At 44.0% G+C, this 24,432-nt stretch overlaps 2 protein-coding genes across 4 annotated transcripts; both read left to right on the top strand.

Moving 5' to 3' along the window:
- Positions 1 to 967: 967 nt before the first annotated feature.
- Positions 968 to 13,606, top strand: LOC106601956 (E3 ubiquitin-protein ligase TRIM39). 2 transcript variants are annotated; one of them, XM_045715803.2, is made up of 10 exons: positions 968 to 1,123; positions 4,164 to 4,297; positions 5,308 to 5,458; positions 5,827 to 5,910; positions 6,792 to 6,911; positions 7,129 to 7,269; positions 7,914 to 8,061; positions 8,266 to 8,292; positions 8,860 to 9,022; positions 10,389 to 13,606. In XM_045715803.2, the coding sequence occupies exons 2-10, from the start codon at positions 4,167 to 4,169 to the stop codon at positions 10,771 to 10,773; spliced, it is 1,350 nt and encodes a 449-aa protein (XP_045571759.2). In that variant the 5' UTR covers positions 968 to 1,123; positions 4,164 to 4,166; the 3' UTR covers positions 10,774 to 13,606. The 2 variants fall into 2 exon arrangements, with proteins under 2 accessions (XP_045571759.2, XP_045571758.2); XM_045715802.2 differs by having other exon boundaries at positions 8,863 to 9,022.
- Positions 13,607 to 15,267: 1,661 nt separating this feature from the next.
- Positions 15,268 to 19,061, top strand: LOC106601946 (claudin-4). Of its 2 annotated transcripts, none has more exons than XM_014194384.3 (2): positions 15,268 to 15,568; positions 17,801 to 19,061. In XM_014194384.3, the coding sequence occupies exon 2, from the start codon at positions 18,100 to 18,102 to the stop codon at positions 18,742 to 18,744; it is 645 nt and encodes a 214-aa protein (XP_014049859.1). In that variant the 5' UTR covers positions 15,268 to 15,568; positions 17,801 to 18,099; the 3' UTR covers positions 18,745 to 19,061. The 2 variants fall into 2 exon arrangements, with proteins under 2 accessions (XP_014049859.1, XP_014049860.1); XM_014194385.3 differs by having other exon boundaries at positions 15,328 to 15,568; positions 17,826 to 19,061.
- The last annotated feature ends 5,371 nt before the right edge of the window (positions 19,062 to 24,432 follow it).

Raw genomic sequence — 24,432 nt, forward strand, 5'->3', positions numbered from 1 at the left:
ATCAGGAGAGACCAGTCTTTCTCCCTAGGTTCACTTGCTCTTTCAGCTTCAACACTTCCATCTCAAAAACATTTCACTTAACCTTTCCACCAGCCGTCCCTCCAGCACTCTTTAACGGCTACACAGCTAAACTCCTACACTGCTGCACTAATCCACTCTAGCAGGGCTCTGGTGTCCAGCCTTCCACAATGACTACTGGATCTCTGGCTGCAGAACCCACTTATACTGTACTGTATCTCTCTCTCTCATCTATCTCTGTCTCTGTCTCCTCTGTCTCCGTCTGTCTCTGTGTGTGGCAGTTGAGGCTGGGGACGAGGATAGCCACCACATAGCCTCATCCACAGGCTCAACTGATACATTACAGAGAGACAGCGCTGGCTAGTGGACGAGACTAGCTACTGGAGGGCTAGCTCTGGTCCAGGGTGTTAGTGAGCCTTCAGGAAGGCTCAGCGTTAGCAAGCCACACTAACACCCTGGACCAGAGCTACTGCAGGGCCTGGTGCTGCTGTTTGACAGCTCTAACACCCTGGACCAGAGCTACTGCTGGGCCTGGTGCTGCTGTTTGTCAGCTCTAACACCCTGGACCAGAGCTACTGCTGGGCCTGGTGCTGCTGTTTGACAGCTCTAACACCCTGGACCAGAGCTACTGCTGGGCCTGGTGCTGCTGTTTGTCAGGGCCTTACCAAAGACTGTCCCTTCTCCCCAAGTATGCATTTGTTTACTTCACTTTACATATTTGAAATTAATATAGGAAATATGGAAACTTCCTCTAGCCTATAGTCCATGGCTCCACCAATCAAATGCTTTTACATTTGTGGGGAGTAGTGAAGTGCACATTTCAGGAAGAAGGAGAGATAATTGGGACATAGCCAATGTCTAAGGTTACAGCCTCCTCCCAAAGCAAACGCCTGATTGACTGACAACAGCTGAACACACCTGGATTAAACCCCACCCACAGCACCTTTCTAGGAACTCATACCTGTCACCTGGCCTCTGAATACAGGAAGAGAGACAGACTGACTAGCGACCGAAGCTCTGAGCACCTGGCCTCTGAATACAGGAAGAGAGACAGACTGACTAGCGACAGAAGCTCTGAGCACCTGGCCAGGAACAAGTGGGACAGGTAGGTTTAACTTCTTAATAGTGGCTTTTCTTAACTCAATAACATTCTGAACATAGGTTGTAAATATTGAACACAGCCTGGGAACAATAAAGCGTATTCTAATCTATCCTCCTTGTCAGGATGTCGGCTCTCTCTTCAGAACAGTATGTGAAACGTCCATTTTCTTTTATTACATGTTTACGACTGAACAGGTCAGGATGTCACTCTTCTCAGTTCAGGAAGTCACAACTTTATAGGTACTACACTGTTTGTTTTCAACAGGTAAAAGAGAGAAAATACAATACCGCTTTGAGGTAAAACAAACGGTTATGATTCTAGGGAGAATAATATCTTGAAGAGCTCATGCAGGTATTGAGTGTTGTGTTGGTTCCTTGATTATGTAACAGAATATTTGGTGTTACCTGTTCTACTGCATACCAAGGAATTTTACGCTCTCTTGTCTCTCAAACACACAGACAGACACAGACAGACAGACAGACATAGACTGACACACTTTTCTTTGAATGACACAGATGATCACATAACTGACTTGGCTCTGAGACACACGCAGAAACATTAGGTGAGTTCAGGTGAATCTGTGACCTGAAAGAGTTCCAATAGTGAAATATCCAAAACGTGAGCATTCCGCTGCTTGACAAAGAAACATGTTTGACCATGGAGTTGATAATAACAATCTCCACATTCTGTCTTTCGTCCAATCAGATCGGATGAGCTGGAACGTGACTCTGCTCGCTGTAGTGATGTCAAGGACGTCACTGTGTTGGGAGTCTGTTGGCTGCGCCAAGTATCAATGGCTTCCTCCAACCAATACTGAAAATTCCCTATTCCCTGCACTACTTTTGACCCAGGGCCCCATAGGGAATAGGGTGCCATTTAGGACACACACTATATTTAAGACAAAATATGTTCCCTCTAGTCAGCGTTAACATCTTCACTTCAGTGGCCCTCCGCTGTCCCTGGGTTTCAGATGAGTTTTATAAACCTGTGTCCTCCTTCAGTTTGTTATTTATCAGCAAATGGGAAAGAGGTTATTGAATGAATCAGTCTTCGTTATTTCACCTTGGAAAGTACGATTGTATTATATTCCCTGCTGAGAGAAAACGGTCACAAACACTGCCTTCGGAAAGTATTCAGACCCCTTGACTTTTTCCACATTTTGTTAAGTTACAGCCTTATTCTAAAATGGATTAAATAAATACAATTCCTCAGCAATCTACACACAATACCCCATAATGACAAAGCAAAAACAGTTGTTGTTTTTTTTGGGGGGGGGGCAAATTTATAAAAATCTATAAACAGAAATACCCTTTGCTATGAGACTTAAAATTGAGAAAGGTACACACCTGTCTATATAAGGTCCCACAGTTGACAGTGTATGTCAGAGCAAAAATCAAGCCATGACGTCGAAGGAATTGTCCGCAGAGCTCCGAGACAGGATTGTGTTGAGGCACAGATCTGGTGAAGGGTACCAAAACATTTCTGCAGGTCCCCAAGAACACAGTGGCCTCCATCATTCTTAAATGGAAGAAGTTTGGAACCACCAATACTCTTCCTAGAGCTGGCCGCTCGGCCAAACTGAGCAATCTGGGTAGAAGGGCCTTGGTCAGGGAGGTGATCAATAACCCGATGGTCACTCTGACAGACCTCCAGAGTTCCTCTGTGGAGATGGAAGAACTTTCCAGAAGGACAACCATCTCTGCAACACTCCACAAATCAGGCCTTTCTGGCCAGATGGGAACCACTCCTCAGTAAAAGACACATGACAGCCCGCTTGGAGTTTGCCAAAAGACACCTAAAGACTCTCAGACCATGAGAAACAAGATTCTCTGGTCTGATGAAACCAAGACTGAACTCTTTGGCCTGAATGCCAAATGTCACGTCTGGAGGAAACCTGGCACCATCCCTACGGTGAAGCATGGTGGTGGCAGTATCATGCTGTGGGGATGTTTTTCATCGGCAGGGACTGGGAGACTAGTCAGGATCGAGGCAAAGATGAACATAGCAAAGTACAGAGAGATCCTTGATGAAAACCTGCTCCAGAGCACTCAGGGCCTCAGACTGGGGCGACGGTTCACCTTCCAACAGGACTACGACCCTAAGCACACAGCCAAGACAATGCATGAGTGGCTTCGTGAGCTTGAGGATCTGCTGAGAAGAATGGGATAAACTCCCCAAATACAGGTGTGCAAAGATTGTAGCGTCATACCCAAGAAGACTCAAGGCTGTAATCGCTGGGGTCTGAATACCAATATTTAAGTTTTTTATTTTTCATAAATTTGCAAAAAATGTCTAAACCTGTTTTTGCTTTGCTTTTCATTATTTAATTAATCAATTTTAGAATAAGGCTGTAACCTAACAAAATGTGAAAAAAGTCAAGGGCTCTGAATACTTTACAAAGGCAGTGTAACCCAACTTTTTCACTTTGACTAGTTGATTAAGTTTAACCTTGAGGCGAGTGAATACTGTGGCTTTTTACGCACACTCTTCTTCCATTGGAAACAATAACTTGCAAATAACTTGTAAAAAAAAAAACTGTACACTTGAACTCTGTCTGGCCTATCAAATTGAAGTATTACATGACAAGAACATAAAGGTATTTAGAGAGATTTGACATTACATTTCATCTATATATTGATATTTAATGGGGCACAACTTTGGTTTTTAGAAGTGGGGGGACGACAATGATTAAACTGGTGGGGACATAATATCTATTTTCAAACAGTCTCCACGACCGTTCGGAGGCGTCCGCATGGTCCTAAAGCATACCGTTGCCTCGTTTAGTATCAAATTACAATGGTAATGGGGGGAGATAAATGTCCCCCCCTCGTCCCCAGTGAAAGTTGCTTCCCTGTTAATGAGAGACGGTACACTACAAGTATCTGATACTACAAAGTGTTTAATGCTCAATCTCGTAATATATTGAACTTGGACCTTTTTAGAAAAGGGGGAATTGGAAATGGTGGAGAGATGGATTAGAGGGACAGCGGGAAAAGAAGGGTACAGAAGGATGAATTTATTGATTTCTATGGCGTCCTTCCAGGGCATGGCATCTACCATCTCTACCATCAGCCTCGTCTCCGAGAGGCACTTCCTGTGCCCGCTGTGTAAGGACATCTTCAGCAGTCCTGTGACTACTCCGTGTGGCCACAGTTTCTGTCAGGCCTGCCTGTGTGGGTACGTCCCCTCTTTATCTTACGATTAGAAGAAATGGAGGTCGGGGGTGTCTGATATCGTTTGTTGAACTTTATTGAAAGCATTGCAGAGAATAATGAAAACATGGACTGGAGTACTGAGTGTATTAGTTATCAGCATAATGAAAACATGGACTGGAGTACTGAGTGTATTAGTTATCAGCATAATGAAAACATGGACTGGAGTACTGAGTGTATTAGTTATCAGCATAATGAAAACATGGACTGGAGTACTGAGTGTATTAGTTATCAGCATAATGAAAACATGGACTGGAGTACTGAGTGTATTAGTTATCAGCATAATGAAAACATGGACTGGAGTACTGAGTGTATTAGTTATCAGCATAATGAAAACATGGACTGGAGTACTGAGTGTATTAGTTATCAGCATAATGAAAACATGGACTGGAGTACTGAGTGTATTAGTTATCAGCATAATGAAAACATGGACTGGAGTACTGAGTGTATTAGTTATCAGCATAATGAAAACATGGAATGGAGTACTGAGTGTATTATCAGCACAATGAAAACATGGAATGGAGTACTGAGTGTATTAGTTATCAGCATAATGAAAACATGGACTGGAGTGCTGAGTGTATTAGTTATCAGCATAATGAAAACATGGACTGGAGTGCTGAGTGTATTATCAGCACAATGAAAACATGGAATGGAGTGCTGAGTGTATTAGTTATCAGCATAATGAAAACATGGAATGGAGTACTGAGTGTATTAGTTATCAGCATAATGAAAACATGGACTGGAGTGCTGAGTGTATTAGTTATCAGCATAATGAAAACATGGACTGGAGTGCTGAGTGTATTATCAGCACAATGAAAACATGGAATGGAGTACTGAGTGTATTAGTTATCAGCATAATGAAAACATGGACTGGAGTACTGAGTGTATTAGTTATCAGCATAATGAAAACATGGACTGGAGTATTGAGTGTATTAGTTATCAGCATAATGAAAACATGGACTGGGCTCATTACAGGTACTGGACCCGGCACCGTTCAGACTACTGTCCCCTCTGCAAGAGGTTGTTCCATTCCAGGCCAGACCTTAGTGTCAACCGCATCCTGGCTGACGTCTGTGACAACTACAGGAAGACACGGCCTGAGAGCCCTGAGGAGAGCCACGACATGGTATTCTAGTGACCTTAGTACAACATCTTGTGACATTAAGAGGTTCAAGACGCTACAGTGTACCTGTAATAGATACCTTGGTGTAATCCTCTTGATGTCATGATACCTTGGTGTAACCCTCTTGATGTCATGATACCTTGGTGTAACCCTCTGATGTCATAATACCTTGGTGTAATCCTCTTGGTGTCATGATACCTTGGTGTAATCCTCTTGATGTCATGATACCTTGGTGTAATCCTCTTGGTGTCATGATACCTTGGTGTAACCCTCTTGATGTCATGATACCTTGGTGTAATCCTCTTGATGTCATGATACCTTGGTGTAATCCTCTTGATGTCATGATACCTTGGTGTAATCTTTTTCTGCAGCCACAGGTTGTAGACATTGACCAGATGATCCAGGAGAGACTGAAGAAAGTTGACAGACTCAGACACTCTCTACAGCTCCTCAAAGTGAGTCCCGATCCCAAATTGGCCCCTAGCCCCTACACCAGGGCTCTCCAAGCCTGTTCCTGGAGAGCTACCTTCCTGTAGGTTTTCACTCCAACCCCAGTTATAACTAACCTAGTTCAGTTTATCAACCAGCTAATTATTAGAATCAGGTGCGCTAGATTGGGGTTGTAGTGAAAACCTACAGGATGGTAGCTCTACAGGTACAGGGTTAGAGAGGTCCTACAGGGTGGTAGATCTCCGGGTACAGGGTTAGAGAGGCCCTACAGGATGGTAGGTCTCCAGGTACAGGGTTAGAGAGGCCTACAGGATGGTAGATCTCCAGGTACAGGGTTAGAGAGGTCCTACAGGATGGTAGATCTCCAGGTACAGGGTTAGAGAGGTCCTACAGGGTGGTAGATCTCCAGGTACAGGGTTAGAGAGGCCTACAGGGTGGTAGATCTCCAGGTACAGGGTTAGAGAGGTCCTACAGGATGGTAGATCTCCAGGTACAGGGTTAGAGAGGCCTACAGGGTGGTAGATCTCCAGGTACAGGGTTAGAGAGGTCCTACAGGATGGTAGATCTCCGGGTACAGGGTTAGAGAGGTCCTACAGGATGGTAGATCTCCAGGTACAGGGTTAGATAGGTCCTACAGGATGGTAGCTCTACAGGTACAGGGTTAGAGATGCCCTACACCCTACGCCCTTATGTAGAGCTAGATGAGTTAGACAAATCCATCACCCTTACCACATACATGTTTTGTCCAATCACACCTTATCATCTTAAAGTGATATGAGATACAGACATGTATTTTATCCAATTAGAACTCGTGTCTGAGATATTGACAGTCTCTTTTCCAATTAGAACTCGTGTCTGAGATATTGACAGTCTCTTGTCCAATCAGAACTCGTGTGTGAGGGAGGTGCGTGAGAGCCAGAAGGTGTTCTCTGCCCTCGTCAGTTCCATGGAGAAGAGCCACAAGGCCGTGGTGACAGCCATCGAGGAGAGACAGGGGGAGGAGGAGGTCTGTAATGTACAGTAATACTCTGATTTATTTATGAACTTATTAACTTACAATATTAATAATAATGGATTGGATTTATTTAGCTCCTTTCTCGTAAGTGAGGTACACAAAGCGCTTTACATAGTAAGGGAAAAACTCACCTCATCCACCACCTTATGACAGAATACAATGTGATTATCAATATACCAAATGTAACAATGTTTATGTGTTTCTTTAGAGGGTTGTTGAGAAGCTGGTGAAGGAGCTGGAACAGGAGATTCAACATCTGAGGAATGGAGACACTGACCTGGGGCCTTGTCATTCTCAGCAGAGCCATGATGAGCTCTGTGGTGGTGGTGGTCAGAAGAGTGTTGCAGTGGTAAGCATGGAGTAGGGTGAAGTCGCCCCTAGACGCTCATCTTGGGTCAGTTTAGCATTTTCTCCACTAATGGTTAAGGTTTAGATTGAGGGAAAGGAAGCTGATCCTAGATCTGTGCCTAGGGGAAACTTTACCCCAGAGCGGTAAGCATATACTTAAGCAATAAGGCCCGAGGGGGTGTGGCATATAGTCAATATACCAGAACCAAGGGCTGTTCTTATGCACGACGCAAAGCAGAGTACAGCCTGGATACACACCTTAAAACTGATTACCAACGTAATTAGAACAGTAAAAATAAATGTTCTTTCATACCCGTGGTATACCACGGCATTCAGCCAATCAGCATTCAGGGCTCGAACCACCCAGTTTATAACGTCTGATATACCTCAGCTTCCAGCCAATCAGAATCCAGGACACAAACTACCCGCTTTATAATGTAGATTAGGACACAGTAGGTCTACACGTTGACCTTTGCTTCCTCATGTCTTAATTTCCAAAAAGAGTTTATAAAACAGAGTTTCTTAACAGTTTCAATCATGACCACAGAAGAAAAGGCTTGAACCCTTAAATTAGTCCCCCAACCACCTACATTTAATCTTAAAATATAACATTGTTTGTTTGTTTGTCCTCAATGAACGTTGCAGAGCACCACTTCCACCACGGGCTACTCTGAGAGGAGGGACTGGTCCAAGGTTTCCGTGGAGACAGACCCCTGTATGGGCGTGACCAGGAGAGCAGTGTCAGACCTGATGGACATGGTTAAGGGAGAGCTCCGTAGACTCTCTAAAGCTGGTGAGTATTATACTACGGATACTATCTTTCATATCGTACTGGATCCACCTCACTTTAATAGCCTACATGTTTTGTGCTGATTAGACATCTGTCAGCATCTGATAAATGGTTACAGTATTATTCTACTGCATATCTTTAGGGTGAGTGAAATGTCAGATCTGTTTGTCTGGGAAGGATTCTTACTGGAACTGTTATCTTTTGCAGAGCTGAAGAAAATACAGAAATACACAGGTATGTCTCCACCTGCCGAAGAGTTAGATACGCCATAATATCTCTTTTTCTGTTGTTCTTAAAGGCCCAGTGCAGTCAAAATGCAGTTTGTATGTGTTTTATATCATATTGTACAACAGCTGATGAAACTAACACTGTAAAAGTGTTGGAAAGTGTTATTTCCTGATAGTTAATGGTTGAAAATACAATCTTAATCAGCAGGTTCGCGTGGGCGGGAGTTTAGGCTTTCCATGGTGACATCACAATGTGGTGCATTGGTTAATAGACTAATAGCAAAGAGAGTTCCTAACCTCTCTGCCAATAACGGCTAGTCTTACATTTTCCCCTCCGCCCTCAGACCACTCCCAGACAGTCCTAGAAAAAATCTTGCTTGAGAAATACTTTTCAAATTTTTGCCAATTTTTATGGAAATCTATTACAGTAAGGTACTTAATTATTATTCAGAAAATAATTGGATATTGATATAAGAAAGGCAGCATTGGGCCTCTATGAAAGTACTTGTTTTACTAAGGTGAGTTTTCTGTTGCCATGGCACTTATATGATTCTCTCTCCTTCCTATACCCTAGTAGACATCTCCCTGAGTCCCAAGACAGCCCACGCCTTCCTCTCGGTCTCAGATGACCGGAAACAGGTGCGACACACAGACAAACACCAGGAGGTCCCAGACAACCCCAAGAGGTTTGACCGTGTGGCCAATGTCCTGGGAAGAGAATCCTTCAGCAGCGGCAGGTACTGTTTGCCTATATAATAGCGGCGTTCTATATCTATATTATCATAAAGATCTATGATCATATATCTATGGTTCTAAGAACGAATGTCAGGCCGTCTGATATAGTTTGTTTGTTGAACTTTACTGAAACTATTGCGGGGATACATACTTAAGTAGAAGTTAAGATTCACTCCTGGCTCTTTACCTTAACTAGTGCTGTAGTAAAACATGGACTGACTTCAATACTAAGTTCATCAGTTATAATGATGAAAACATGGACTGGGCTTCAATACAAAGTTCATCAGTTGTAATGATGAAAACATGGACTGGACTTGAATACAAAGTTCATAAGTTATAATATAACTTGGACTGGACTTGAATACAAAGTTCATCAGTTGTAATGATGAAAACATGGACTTAATTCCAGGTTCTACTGGACTAATGTTGACTCCATTCCAGGTTCTAATGTTGACTCCATTCCAGGTTCTAATGTTGACTCCATTCCAGGTTCTAATGTTGACTCCATTCCAGGTTCTACTGGACTAATGTTGACTCCATTCCAGGTTCTAATGTTGACTCCATTCCAGGTTCTAATGTTGACTCCATTCCAGGTTCTACTGGACTAATGTTGACTCCATTCCAGGTTCTAATGTTGACTCCATTCCAGGTTCTAATGTTGACTCCATTCCAGGTTCTAATGTTGACTCCATTCCAGGTTCTACTGGACTAATGTTGACTCCATTCCAGGTTCTACAGGACTAATGTTGATTCCATTCCAGGTTCTACTGGACTAATGTTGACTCCATTCCAGGTTCTAATGTTGACTCCATTACTGGACTAATGTTGATTCCATTCCAGGTACTACTGGACTGATGTTGACTCCATTCCAGGTACTAATGTTGACTCCATTCCAGGTACTAATGTTGACTCCATTCCAGGTACTAATGTTGACTCCATTCCAGGTACTACTGGACTAATGTTGACTACATTCCAGATACTAATGTTGACTCCATTCCAGGTACTAATGTTGACTCCATTCTAGGTACTATTGGACTAATGTTGACTCCATTCTAGGTACTACTGGACTAATGTTGACTACATTCCAGATACTAATGTTGACTCCATTCCAGGTACTACTGGACTAATGTTGACTACATTCCAGATACTAATGTTGACTCCATTCCAGGTACTAATGTTGACTCCATTCTAGGTACTATTGGACTAATGTTGACTCCATTCTAGGTACTATTGGACTAATGTTGACTCCATTCCAGGTACTAATGTTGACTCCATTCTAGGTACTACTGGACTAATGTTGACTCCATTCCAGGTACTAATGTTGACTCCATTCCAGGTACTACTGGACTAATGTTGACTCCATTCCAGGTACTACTGGGAGGTGGAGGTGGGAGAGAAGATAGAGTGGAACCTGGGCGTGGCCAGACAGTCCATCAACAGGAAAGGGAAGTTTACAGTCAGCCCAGCCAATGGCTTCTGGACACTGAGCCTAAAGAGCGGGGGTCAATACGTAGCTAACACCTCCCCCGCTGTCACCCCCGTGGGCCTGGAGCAGAAGCCCAGGAAGGTGGGGGTGTTTCTGGACTACGTGGAGGGCCGAGTGTCCTTCTACTGCGCGGAGACTGGGGTTCACATCCATACGTTTACAGATAGCTTCACTGATAGACTACATCCGCTCTTTAGTCCTGGGAGGCAACATGGAGGCAGGAATATCGCTCCTCTGATTATTAGTACTAGCTTCTGTAGCATCTGAGCCCCCTGACTTAACCCCACACCTGGAATAGTAATTTAATAATGTCATTATGTAACCTAATGTAGAATAAGGCTCACTCAGTCCTCTCTCACGTCTGCATTTTCAGTTGGATAAACCAGCTTCTTTCCTAATATTGAGTTAATACAGACACTGCATTATCAGGGAATGAGCTGGGTAATCAATAGTAATGCTATAATGTATTTGAATTATAATTTATGACAGTATTTATGAACCCTCAAATATATCTATTTTTACAGCGTTGATTTTTTAAATATTTCTGTGCATCATTAAAACATCTGTAAATTATTCACATACATTCTAGTTCTAGAATGACTAATGTGAGTAATTTCAAAAACCATGCCGCAGGCCCTAACTATTTGTTTGATTTAACAAGCAACCTTGACCATTCATGTATCTACCTTATCCAGTCATGCTACCCAGCTGGCTAACAGCTGGCTAACAGCTGGCTAACTTGCCCAGTATGATTTCAGATGGAAATATGGACTCCTGGATAGATACTCCAGGTGATGTGCTTGAAAGGTAGGATTGATCATCTCTTTTTCTGGTTCCCCTCTGACTGTCTGGTACCCCTAACTTCTTAAAGGTCCAATGCAGACATTTTATTTAAATGTCAAATCATTTCTGGGTAACAATGAAGTGGCTTACTGTGAATGTTTTCAATTTAAATGGTCAAAAAGAAACAAATGAGCTTCTTAAAAAAAGAGCAAATTCTCAAACAAGAATGTAGCTAGGACTGTCTGGGAGTGGTCTGAGTAGGGGAGGGGGAACTGAAAACTATCTGTTATTGGCTGAGAGGTTTGGAACCAATTTTTGACCTGGTGATGTCACCAGGCAGGCCAAAACTCCATCCCACCAAAACAGGCTGTAATTTCAGGTGGCCTTTTTAAACAGCTCTTACACTACAAGGGCATTATCATAAATTTCCCAGTTGCACAGATGTATTCCAATCTCATAGTGTGGAAATATATGAAAACACAGGAAGGTCTAGTTTTTGATTGAACTGGGCCTTTAAAGTTGTCAGCACAACTAATGCTCCCATCCACTACAAGGCTATCCACTCCAAGGCTATCCACTCCAAGGCTATCCACTACAAGGCTATCCACTCCAAAGCTATCCACTACAAGTCTATCCACTACAAGGCTATCCACTACAAGACCATCTATCCACTATAAGACCATCCATCCACTACAAGACCATCCATCCACTACAAGACCATCTATCCACTATAAGACCATCTATCCACTACAAGACCATCCATCCACTACAAGACCATCCATCCACTACAAGACCATCTATCCACTACAAGACCATCTATCCACTACAAGACCATCCATCCACCTCAAGACCATCCATCCACTACAAGACCATCCATCCACTACAAGACCATCCATCCACTACAAGACCATCTATCCACTACAAGACCATCCATCCACCTCAAGACCATCCATCCACTATAAGACCATCCATCCACTACAAGACCATCCATCCACTACAAGACCATCCATCCACTATAAGACCATCTATCCACTACAAAACCATCCACCCACTACAAGACCATCCATCCACTACAAAACCATCCACCCACTACAAGACCATCCATCCACTACAAAACCATCCATCCACTACAACACCAACTGTCCACTACAAGACCAACTGTCCACCTCAAGGCCATCCATCCACTACAAGGCCATCCATTGTCATGACATTGGCCTGTGGGTAAGGTTTATGACCCCCCCATAAATACCTTTCTCCCTTTCTCCCTTTCTCTCTGACTCTACTGAAGGACTCTTGAATAGCCTTTGTTAAACATGGAGAGTCTGGGAACATCAAACAAGTGGGGGGAAAGGAACAATATTTTGGTAATAGAACCAGTTGAAAATATGCGTTGGTACTTAATGTATATGATGTCTGTTCGGTGGTCATCTGAGACATTATGACTTATGACAGGACGACATAAACTGTATCTGGGAAAGTCTACACATTCTAGTTATCAGATTCACATGGAATTGTTGTGCAATTTAAATGTTTGAATATGAAACTATTTGTGATAAGATTAAATGTAATTTTAGCTTCCAAATGAGAGAATTGGGTTTTCATAAGGTTAGAGCCCTGCTCAATCAGTGGCCCACCCCTGTGAAGAGACATGGGTTATAAACTATGAAACACACCCTTCTCTCCCTCCACTATATAAGCCCTTGACGAAATGTAACCTCCTGTTCCGAGGACGATAGGACGACGGTCCATACGTTAAAAAGGACTAACATGTCAACTACAGAACTAAGCCAACCTCAGCATGAGCTTTGGTTGTGAATGGTATGAACTTTGAACACTTATTCGCTGAAGAAGTGAGACATCCTAGCCGTTGAGTTAGCAACAGCAGCTGTAAACGTGGGCTAGGAAAGGACGGACGACATATCCAGTCTAACACACAACGAAGATACTACACCGTATCCAATTTACCACCAGAGACATTCTTCCGAGGACAGGAAGATCTATGTTGGCCAACACGGCCAGCATCTACGACCAATCTACCGAAGCACAGCTCAGAGTAAATATTTATTGCATTTTCCTTTTCCAAATGGGCGGTAATTTAGAATGCATAAGATACTGTATTTACGATAGCACAGCTTCTCCCTTTGTTCCTCAGTCTTCCCGCTCTTTCATTCAAGCCCAACCCCCTCTCTTTGTGTAACAAGCCTTCATACAGGTTCCGTCCACCAGGGATGTTTTCTGTATGACATCATTTGCATTCTGTTTATATGTAATTCTGTGTGATTAGTTAGGTATTTAGTAAATAAATAATTTAACCCAATTTTGTGTTGCTGATTCAACTTGTTAGCCAGGGTTCGTGAAGATAACCAAGAATTTACAACTTTCAGATGAGACTGAAATAAGGTGACGATTAATATTGACTGCTATTGATGTAAAATATTACTAGGTCTTTCAGAGTTTATTCGGAAGATAACAGTTCTATAAACACTCTTTCGTGGTGCCCCAACTTTCTAGTTAATTACATTTACATGATTAGCTCAATCAGGTAATATTAATTACAGAGAAAGGATTTTATAGAATAGCATGTCATATCACTTAATCCGGCATAGCCAAAGACACAAGACCATCCATCCACTACAAGACCAACTATCCACTATAAGACCATGGTGTTTACCTATGGAGCAGCAAGGGGAACTGCCCCTCCCTGCCTTCAGGCTATGCTCAAACACTACACCCCAACCACCCGAATGGCGCAGCGGTCTAAGGCACTGGATCTCCGTGCTAGAGGCGTCAATACAGACTCTGGTTTGATTCCAGGCTGTATCACAACCGGCCGTGATTGGGAGTCCCATAGGGTGGCGCACAATTGGCTCAGTGTCGTCCGGGTTAGGGTTTGGCCGGGTTAGGCCATCATTGTAAATAAGAATTTGTTCTTAATTGACTTGCCAAGTTAAATAAAGGTTCAATAAAAAAAAAAAAAAAACCTGAGTACTCCGTTCTGGTCTCTTGATCCTCCCACCCCTAGGGGAGGGCAGCTCCCACTCAGCCCAGTCAAAGCTCTGCTCTGTCCTGACACCCCAATGGTGGAACCAGCTTCCTCATGAAGCTAGGACAGCAGAGTCCCTGCCCATCTTCTGAAAACATCTGAAACCCTACCTCTTCAAAGAGTATCTTAAATAAGACATCCCAGTCTTATTCCCCCTCCAACTTAAATTGAACTTCTGTTTTCCTACAGCACTGACCTTGCTGATAACTACTTTATTGAGTTAAAAAAGAAACGTACTGTTATATGTGGTTGTCCCAGCTAGCTATTTTAAGATGAATGCACTAACTATAAGTCACTATGGATAAGAGCGTCTGCTAAATGACTTAAATGTAAAATGTAAAAAGTACATTTTGATCCCTGTCTGTTCTCCCAGTACTTCCTGTTTCTCTCGTTTGGATAGTTGAATTCTCGTCGTTGATCAGCATGGTTAACAGGTTGATGGTTGATTACCACAGCTACAACGGTCCTTTTGTAACTCCCAAAGTTCAAGTTAAAGGCAGGTCTTTAGGAGACATGATTTTCCTCTTTATTTTTCTCTTTCCTTCATGTGAACAGGAGGTAGAATAAGGGAAAGAACTAAACTAGAGCCCTCTGTGACCCGCCTCAGTCACCAACTTCAGTTGAACCCATAAAACATTAGAAACAGGGGGATGAAAAGAACAGCGCACATCAAAGAACAAGGGAACAAAAATATGAAAAAGAAGACCGAATGGGTTGTTGGCCTGGATGGATGGAGGAATGAATGGATGATGGTGTGGGGGGGTCGGACAGAGAGAACAGCAGTGGAGAACAGCGTGTCATTGTACTTGAACACCAGGCACTGGGAGACACACACACACACACACAAAAACACGGGAGACACACACTGTCACACACGCTTACACAAACACACTGACAGACACACAAGCGTATGCTTCTACCCACTGCCACACAGACTTGCGCTAGCTGGCATCTCAGAGGGCAGCCCTCTCTCCAGTCCTGTCCTGTCCTGGGTGTTGAAGCTAGCTCTTCACCCCTCTGCAGAAGCCAACCTGACCTCTCAGGTCCTCGTTCGTACCTGTGGACTGAGCTGAACCTTCAAGGCCTCTGTCTCTGCCTCCCCCTCAACCAGCCAACCGGCTACCTACATCCACCTCTGACCTATACAACCACAGCACCACAGGACTGCTGAAGAACACGCTGCTTTTCCAACGACTGCTTGGAAGAGGAGGGGAGATCCATCACACTACATCTGAGGTGACTAATGTACTCTAATGTATTGTTGGTTGTGTATTGAAAATACTATGGTGTTGGTACAGTCAACAAAAACATTGTGGTATTGAAACATTCCACCTCAAAGATAACTATGTGTATTCCATAGCTTGTTGAACCTGTCTATTATACAAATCTGTTTATTCTCTTTTAGGATCTCACTGTCTATAATACAAATCTGTTTATTCTTTTTTAGGATCTCACTGTCTATAATACTAATCTGTTAATTATCTTTTAGGATCTCACTGTCTATAATACTAATCTGTTTATTCTCTTTTAGGATCTCACTGTCTATTATACTAATCTGTTAATTCTCTTTTAGGATCGCACTGTCTATAATACTAATCTGTTAATTCTCTTTTAGGATCTCACTGTCTATTATACTAATCTGTTTATTCTCTTTTAGGATCTCACTGTCTATAATACTAATCTGTTTATTCTCTTTTACGATCTCACTGTCTATAATACTAATCTGTTTATTCTCTTTTATCATTAGTATGATACTGTAATTTATAAACTGGGTGGTTCGAACCCTGAATGTTGATTGGCTGAGAGCCGTGGTATACCGTATTCCACGGGTACGACAAATCAGTTATTTTTACTGCTCGACTAACATTGGTACCAGTTTAGAATAGCAATAAGGCAGCACGGGGGGGGGGGGGGGGGGGGGGGTATATGGCCAATATACCACGACTAAGGGCTGTATCCAGGCACTCTGCGTTTCGTCGTGCTTAAAAACAGCCCTTTGCCGTGCTATGTTGGCCATATACCACATCCCCACCGGGCCTTATTGCTTAAGTATCTGATGCCTATTCTTTTTTTAAACAATGTGGCATGAAACTAGAGAGTCCATCCCCTGTTAGACAATATTTTAATCCTAGTCTTATTTCATCATCCCACTGGGCACAGACGTCAGTTCAATGTCAAGTGTGGATTTACATTTGGTTGAGTTGTCAACTAACCGTGAATTCAACTTGAAATCAACAACAAATGTCACCATGTCATTGGATTTAGGTTAAAAGTTAGGTGGAAAAAGATGAAATGCCCTCACGTTGATGACTTTTTGATCCGATAAGTTTTCCACGTTGATTCAACGTCATCACGTAGATTTTCTGTTGTTGTTGTTGAAATGACGTGGAAACAACGTTGATTCAAAAAATTTTGCCCAGTGGGTTAATCTCTATCAGTTTTGCCGATACAAGTACTGATTGATCAATCTATTGTATGTTATTTCTGTTATTTCTCCCAGTCTTATTAAGACAGTCCAGAACAGAGTTAAACCGAGCTGGGTCCTCAGTCAACAGAGCCTGGGCCCACTGTACCAGTCCTGTATGAAAGCCCTGCTGTGTTCCGATCCTCCTCATGTTTTTCTGAGATAATCCAGTGTTCCAGCCAGGCAGGCATAGCATCTCGTAGCTCCAACACCCACAGCAGCACAGTCAATGGAAACCATTCTCTCTGCTCCTTCGGGTCCACACTGGAATCCAGTCACTCTCAGGCCCCCCCTGCCTGTTTACAAATAGTTATGATAAACATTAGTTACAGTAGCTAAGCACTGTGTCACGTCCTGGCCAGTATATAAAGTTAATTGTTTTGTAGTTTGGTCAGGGCGTGGCAGAGGGTATTTGTTTTATGTGGTTCGGGGTGGTGTGTTTGTTAAAAGGGTGTTTGGTTTAGTATTTCCGGGTTTTGGTTTATGTCTAGGTAGTTCTATGTGGAGTCTAGTGAGTGTATGTCTATGTTTGGTTAATTGGGGTTGGGACTCTCAGTTGAAGGCAGGTGTTGTCTATCTGCCTTTGATTGAGAGTCCCATATATTAGGGTGTGTTTGTGTTTGAGTTTTGTGGGTGATTGTTCTGTGCTTAGCCGTGTGCCTAGTCAGACTGTTATTGTCGTTTTTTCGTGTTTGTTATTTTGTACGTTCATTTTGAGAGTAATTAAAAATCAAGATGAGCATTCACGTACCTGCTGCGTTTTGGTCCTCATTCACCGACGACAACCGTGACACACTGTGATTATTTTGACTTTCAAATGTTTATTAATGCTATGTTAATCTGTGTAGGATTCAATATACTGGGTGAATGTGTTTTACAGTGATTCATGATATGATTTGCTATTATTCTGGTGGTTTAGAAGTTCATTTGCATAAGTACAGTTCAGAAGTGTCCTCAACTAGATCATTATACTAACCACTGCTTTTATTTCATCTGGTTCTTAGGACGTTTGGTCTTGTCTGTCCCCAGTTGGCCTCAGCATCAACCAGAGAGAAGGAGAGGGGCAAGAAGAAGAAGAGGAGGAAGAGGAAGACATCTGTTTTTCAAGATTTCGGAGGTGCATAGACTTTCCACAGCTTGGGACTATTTTAGTGAGACAAAGAGAAAGGACTTTAACATCCCAGTAACAACCAACGTGGTACAAATACTGACGAAAATCCAGCCAAATACCGGTAGACATCGTCAACCGTCACCACAACCGTTACTACTACCACAACAACAACAACAGCCTTACACCTTTACCATGGCGACCACCGGCATGCAGCTCCTGGGCCTGGTCTTGTCCCTGGTTGGCTGGGTGGGCGGATTCCTGGTATGCTCTGTTCCGCTGTGGCGCGTCACCGCCTTCATCGGCAACAACATTGTGACGGCTCAGATCATCTGGGAGGGGTTGTGGATGACCTGCATCGTCCAATCAACGGGCCAGATCCAGTGTAAGGTGTACGACAGTCTCTTAGCCCTGCCCAGCGACATGCAGGCGGCACGGAGCCTCACCGTGCTCTCCGTCCTCCTCTGTGGCCTGGCCCTGGCTCTAGGTGTGGTGGGGGTAAAGTGCACCAAGTGTATTGGTCAGAATAGTCTGAAGGCTCGTATTGCAAGGATATCCGGCTTTCTGTTTGGCATCGCTGGGTTTCTCTACCTGGTTCCTATCTGCTGGACGGCCCACTCCATTATCAGGGACTTCTATGATCCCCACGTGGCCGCGCCGCACAAGAGAGAGCTAGGCCCCGCCCTATACCTGGGCTGGGGGGCGTCGGCCTTGCTCCTGATTGGTGGGTCACTGCTGTATGCGGGGTCAAGTCCTCCCGGCATCCCCGGGTCTCCGACCTTCAGCAGCGACAGCAGCCCCCGTAGAGGACCTGCCGCTCAGGTCAAAGGTTACGTCTGATCGGAATGCCACAAAACACACAACAACACCCCATGATTCCGAGAATCTATGATTCTATGATTCCATGATTCCGCCCTGACAACATGAAAAACCCCCCTCCAATTTATACTTTTTAATACTTTGGAATGTTATTATTATTCGGTGGTGCTTTTTCTCATTCTTTCAAAAGATGCATTAGGAGGTTATGAAGGGAATTGTGAAATCATTTTGTTATTTCATGTGTTCCTGTTGTCCTCCGATAACCCTATTTTCTGTCAGTCTGTCTGTCAGTGTAAAACCCAATAAAATCATCAGTCTTTCAATTCCTCTCTGGGAAACTCCTCTGTGTGAATTCATCTATTCTAGGATACAGTAGCCTATATTCGCTTCAAACCAAAGGATTAGAAATGATGGTCACCAAGAGTAAATGTCTTGGCATTGTAGTGGGCCAATTGAACATGTTGTCATGTAGTCACCATTGTGCACTGTGAGTGGTGGTGCAGATTGGAATGGAACAATAGAACAACGGGGAACTGTGTACGTGTGTACGTCTGTGAGTGTGTGGTGTAGCGCTGATGGAGAGAGCACCAGCGAATGGTCTTTTTCCCAACCAGCTACCACTCATCCTCCATCTCCCATCAGGCCATCACTACAGACTGTACAATTATCTCCATGTTTCAATGTCTCCAGTCCAGTCTAGATATCAAAACCGGGGTCCTGTCCTCAGTTCTTAGGGGACACTGCCCGCGTCCCAAATATCACCCTATTCCCTATACAGTTCAATGCTTTTGATGAAAGCATAAAGCTCTGGTTTAAAACTAGTGCACTACAATGGGCTCTGATCAAACGAAGTGCACTATATAGGGAATAGGGTTCAATTTAAGACTCAGACTGGGTCCAGTCCAGCAGAACCAGGCTCCTCACAAATGATTGGCTGACAATGACATCATCAGATGATGTCATTGTATAGTTCCCATACACTGTAAGACAGGGTTCGTCAACTAGGTTTTTGCCTCGGGCCCAAAAAGTTTTCTGAGCTAATAGTCGGCGGGCTGGAACCTAATTAGCATATAATACAAGCAAAGTTAATAGGCTACACTACAAATGGAACAACATTGCTTTTGAACACATGATTAATACATAAAACATTTAATGACAATAACATAATCATTTTGAATTGATAAAACTCGTAAAATCACCAATGTCTTCTTATTCAGTTATTATGTTGTGTATTTCTCTGTGCATTGATTGGTGGGGAAAACAGCTCTACGTAGTCTACTGTAGTCAACACTAGTTTATTTACGTCAACATTCGTTCAGAACATTTACCTTCCATATACTGGAAGATCTGATGTCAAATCTCCAAACTGTTGATTGAGTACATTAGAAGAAGTTACAAACATCTCTCCATTCAAACAGTAAGTGTGTGTGTGTGTGTGTTTTGTCGAAGCATGTCATGTGGGATGTGTTGAGCCCCAGTAATAAATATTGTATTCATGAGACATAGTTGACATCCTTCAGATTCTACAGTGCAGCGCTGTTATAGCTACTTTAATTTGATAAGCCATTTCATAAGATCTATCCATCTTACAAATATGCCAACCCACATCACCGGCAGGAATAATGACTATCAATGTATTATATATAAATGCAGATTTCATTAACTGTACAGCAGCAGATACGCATCACAGTGCATGGCATGTAGCCTCTTAGTGTAGGTACAGTTGAAGTCAGAAGTTTACATACACTTAGGTTGGAGTCATTAAAATTCATTTTTCAACCACTCCACAAATTTCTTGTTAACAAACTATAGTTTTGGCAAGTCGGTTAGGACATCTACTTTGTGCATAACACAAGTAATTTTTCCAACAATTGTTTACAGACAGATTATTTCACTTTGACTTCACTGTATCACAATTCCAGTGGGTCAGAAGTTTACATACACCAAGTTGGCTGTGCCTTTAAACAGCATGGAAAATTCCATGGAAATGATGTCATGGCTTTAGAAGCTTCTGATTGTCAGGGATTTCGTCGTCGTCAGACGATATGGCGAAATTATCGTCGGAAAAGGAGGACCAATATGCAGCAGAATTGTGTTGGCTCATCTTGAACATTTATTAGACTCAAAATGAACATACAAAATAACAAAATGAACTCACGATATAGACAGTCTTCTCAGGCTCACATACGCTAGACAAGAAACAATCTCCCACAAATGACAAACACAAACACACCCTAATATATGGGACTCTCAATCAAAGGCAAAGAGAAAACACCTGGGGCAGTCTGGCAGCTCCGGGCAGTCTGGCCACTCTGGCAGCTCCGGGCAGTCTGGCCACTCCTGCAGCTCCGGGCAGTCTGGCCACTCCTGCAGCTCCGGGCAGTCTGGCCACTCTGGCAGCTCCGGGCAGTCTGGCCACTCTGGCATCTCCGGGCAGTCTGGCCACTCTGGCATCTCCGGGCAGTCTGGCCACTCTGGCATCTCCGGGCAGTCTGGCCACTCTGGCAGCTCGGGGCAGTCTGGCCACTCTGGCAGCTCCTGACTAGTGGGCGGCTCTGGCGACTCCTGACTGACGGGCGGCTCTGGCGACTCCTGACTGACGGGCGGCTCTGGCGACTCCTGACTGACGGGTGGCTCTGGCGACTCCTGACTGACGGGCGGCTCTGGCAACTCCTGACTGACGGACTGACGGGCGGCTCTGGCGACTCCTGACTGACGGGCGGCTCTGGCGACTCCTGACTGACGGGCGGCTCTGGCGACTCCTGACTGACGGGCGGCTCTGGCGACTCCTGACTGACGGGCGGCTCTGGCGACTCTTGACTGACGGGCGGCTCTGGCGACTCTTGACTGACGGGCGGCTCTGGCGACTCTTGACTGACGGGCAGCTCTGGCGACTCTTGACTGACGGGCAGCTCTGGCGACTCTTGACTGACGGGCAGCCCTGGCGACGTCAGACTGGGATGACGCACTTGAAGCCTGGTGCGTGGTGCTGGTACTGGACGTACCAGACTGGGAACACGTACCTCCAGGCTAGTGCGGGGAGCGGGAACAGGACGAGTCGGACTGGGCTGACGCACTTCCGGGTCCGCATGAGAGACAGGAACTGGAAACACCGGGCTATGGAGGCGCACAGGCGGTCTTGATCTTACCTCCTGCACAACCCGTCCTGGCTGGATGGAACTAGTAGCCCTGTACGAGCGGGGTGCTTGTACAGGGCGGACTGGGCTGTGCAGGGGCCTGATGGTAGCCGTGCGTAGAGCGGGAGTTGGGTAGCCTGGTCCTCGGAGGCGTACCGGCGACCAGATGCACTGCGCAGACATCCTCCTACCAGGCTGGATGCCCACTCTAGCACGGCACCTGCGAGGGGATGGAATAACGCGCACCGGACTGTGCGTGCGTATGGGTGAGATAGTGCGCTCTTCAGCAAAACATGGCGCCCTCCACCTCATACGCTCCTCCATATAACCACGGGTAGCTGGCTTCTGGCTCTTCCTTGGCCTAGCCAAACTACCCGTGTGCCCCCCCCAAAAAAATTATTGGGGGTGCCTCTCGTGCTTCAACGCCAGTCGTGTTCCTCGGAAACGTTCCCAGTCCTTACCAGCCATTCTCCATGAGCCCTCTCCGGCCATAACTTGCTCCCATGTCCATCTCTCCCGTTTGTCCAATTCAAAATCCCTCTGCAACTTCCTCTGCTGCTTGGTCCTGGTTTGGTGGGAGATTCTGTCAGGGATTTCGTCGTCGTCAGACGATATGGCGAAATTATCGTTGGAAAAGGAGGACCAATATGCAGCAGAATTGTGTTGGCTCATCTTGAACATTTATTAGACTCAAAATGAACATACAAAATAACAAAACGAACTCACGATATAGACAGTCTTCTCAGGCTCACATACGCTAGACAAGAAACAATCTCCCACAAATGACAAACACACCCTAATATATGGGACTCTCAATCAAAGGCAAAGAGAAAACACCTGCCTTCAATTGAGTGTCCCAACCCCAATTAATCAACCATAGAAACACACTCACTAGACTCCACATAGAAATACATAAACATAGACCATAAACCAAAAACCCGGAAATACTAAATCAAATGCCCTTTTACCAAAACACCACCCCGAACCACATAAAACAAATACCCTCTGCCACGTCCTGACCAAACTACAATGACAATTAACCCTTATACTGGCCAGGACGTGGTACTGATAGGCTAATTGACATAATTTCAGTCAATTGGAGGTATACCTGTGGATGTATTTCAAAGCCTACCTTCAAATGCAGTGTCTTTTTTGCTTGACATCATGGGAAAATCAAAGAAATCAGCCAATCAGCCAAAATTGTAGACCTCCACAAGTCTGGTTCATCCTTGGGAGCAATTTCCAAACGCATGAAGGTACAACGTTCATCTGTACAAACAATAGTACGCAAGTATAAACACCATGGGACCACGCAGCCGTCATACCGCTCAGGAAGGAGGCGCGTTCTGTCTCCTAGAGATGAACGTACTTTGGTGCGAAAAGTGCAAATCAATCCCAGAACAACAGCAAAAGACCTTGTGAAGATGCTGGAGGAAACAGGTACAAAAGTATCTATATCCACAGTAAAGCGAATACGTTATCGACATAACCTGAAAGGCCTCTCAGTAAGGTAGAAGCCACTGCTCCAAAACCGCCATAAAAAAGCCAAACTACGGTTTGCAACTGCACATGGGGACAAAGATTACACTTTTTGGAGAAATGTCCTTTGGTCTGATGAAACAAAAATAGAACTGTTTGGCCATATGACCATAGTTATGTTTGGAGGAAAAAGGGGGAGGCTTGCAAGCCGAAGAACACCGTCCCAACCATGAAGCACAGGGGTATCAGCATCATGTTGTGGGGGTGCTTTGCTGCAGGAGGGACTGGTCCTCTTTACAAAATAGATGTCATCATGAGGAGGAAAATTATGTGGCTATATTGAAGCAACATCTCAAGACATCAGTCAGGAAGTTAAAACTTGGTCGCAAATGGGTCTTCCAAATGGACAATGACCCCAAGCATACTTCCAAAGTTGTGGCAAAATGGCTTAAGGACAACAAAGTCAAGGTATTTGGAGTGGCCATCACAAAGCCCTGACCTCAATCCCATGGACATTTTTGGGGCAGAACTGAAAAAGCATGTGCGAGCAAGGAGGCCTACAAACCTGACTCAGTTACACCAGCTCTGTCAGGAGGAATGGGCCAAAATTCACCCAACTTATTGTGGGAAGCTTGTGGATGGCTACCCGAAAAGTTTGACCCAAGTTAAACAGCTTAAAGGCAATGCTACCAAATACTAATTGAGTGTATGTAAACTTCTGACCCACTGGGAATGTGATGAAAGTAATAAAACCTGAAATAAATCATTCTCTGTACTATTATTCTGACATTTCACTTTCTTAAAATGAAGTGGTGATCCTAACTGACCTAAGACAGGGAATATTTACTAGGATTAAATGTCAGGAATTGTGAAAAACTGAGTTTAAATGTATTTGACTAAGGTGTATGTAAACTTCCGACTTCAACTGTATATAAATAAATCAAGTAGCATCCTATTTTAAACACACACATTCTACTTTCAATTAAAGTAATATTTCTGCCCACAAAACGGTATCCATCTCATTAAATTAAACACGTTATCTGCTATAAGCAGTTGTTTATATATTGTCTTGTTTCTTTGACTGAGGACGCTC

Source organism: Salmo salar, chromosome 03, assembly GCF_965601325.2.
Source record: "Salmo salar chromosome 03, fSalSal1, whole genome shotgun sequence".
Classification (NCBI taxonomy): Eukaryota; Metazoa; Chordata; class Actinopteri; order Salmoniformes; family Salmonidae; genus Salmo; species Salmo salar.

What these genes read in the sequence shown, in the direction of transcription:
- LOC106601956 (XM_045715803.2), top strand. Translation starts at nt 4,167, where the DNA reads ATGGCATCTACCATCTCTACCATCAGCCTCGTCTCCGAGAGGCACTTC. An exon ending in TGTCAGGCCTGCCTGTGTGG is followed by an intron (nt 4,298 to 5,307) that starts GTACGTCCCCTC and finishes GGCTCATTACAG; the next exon opens with GTACTGGACCCGGCACCGTT. An exon ending in ACTCTCTACAGCTCCTCAAA is followed by an intron (nt 5,911 to 6,791) that starts GTGAGTCCCGAT and finishes TTGTCCAATCAG; the next exon opens with AACTCGTGTGTGAGGGAGGT.
- LOC106601946 (XM_014194384.3), top strand. Translation starts at nt 18,100, where the DNA reads ATGGCGACCACCGGCATGCAGCTCCTGGGCCTGGTCTTGTCCCTGGTT.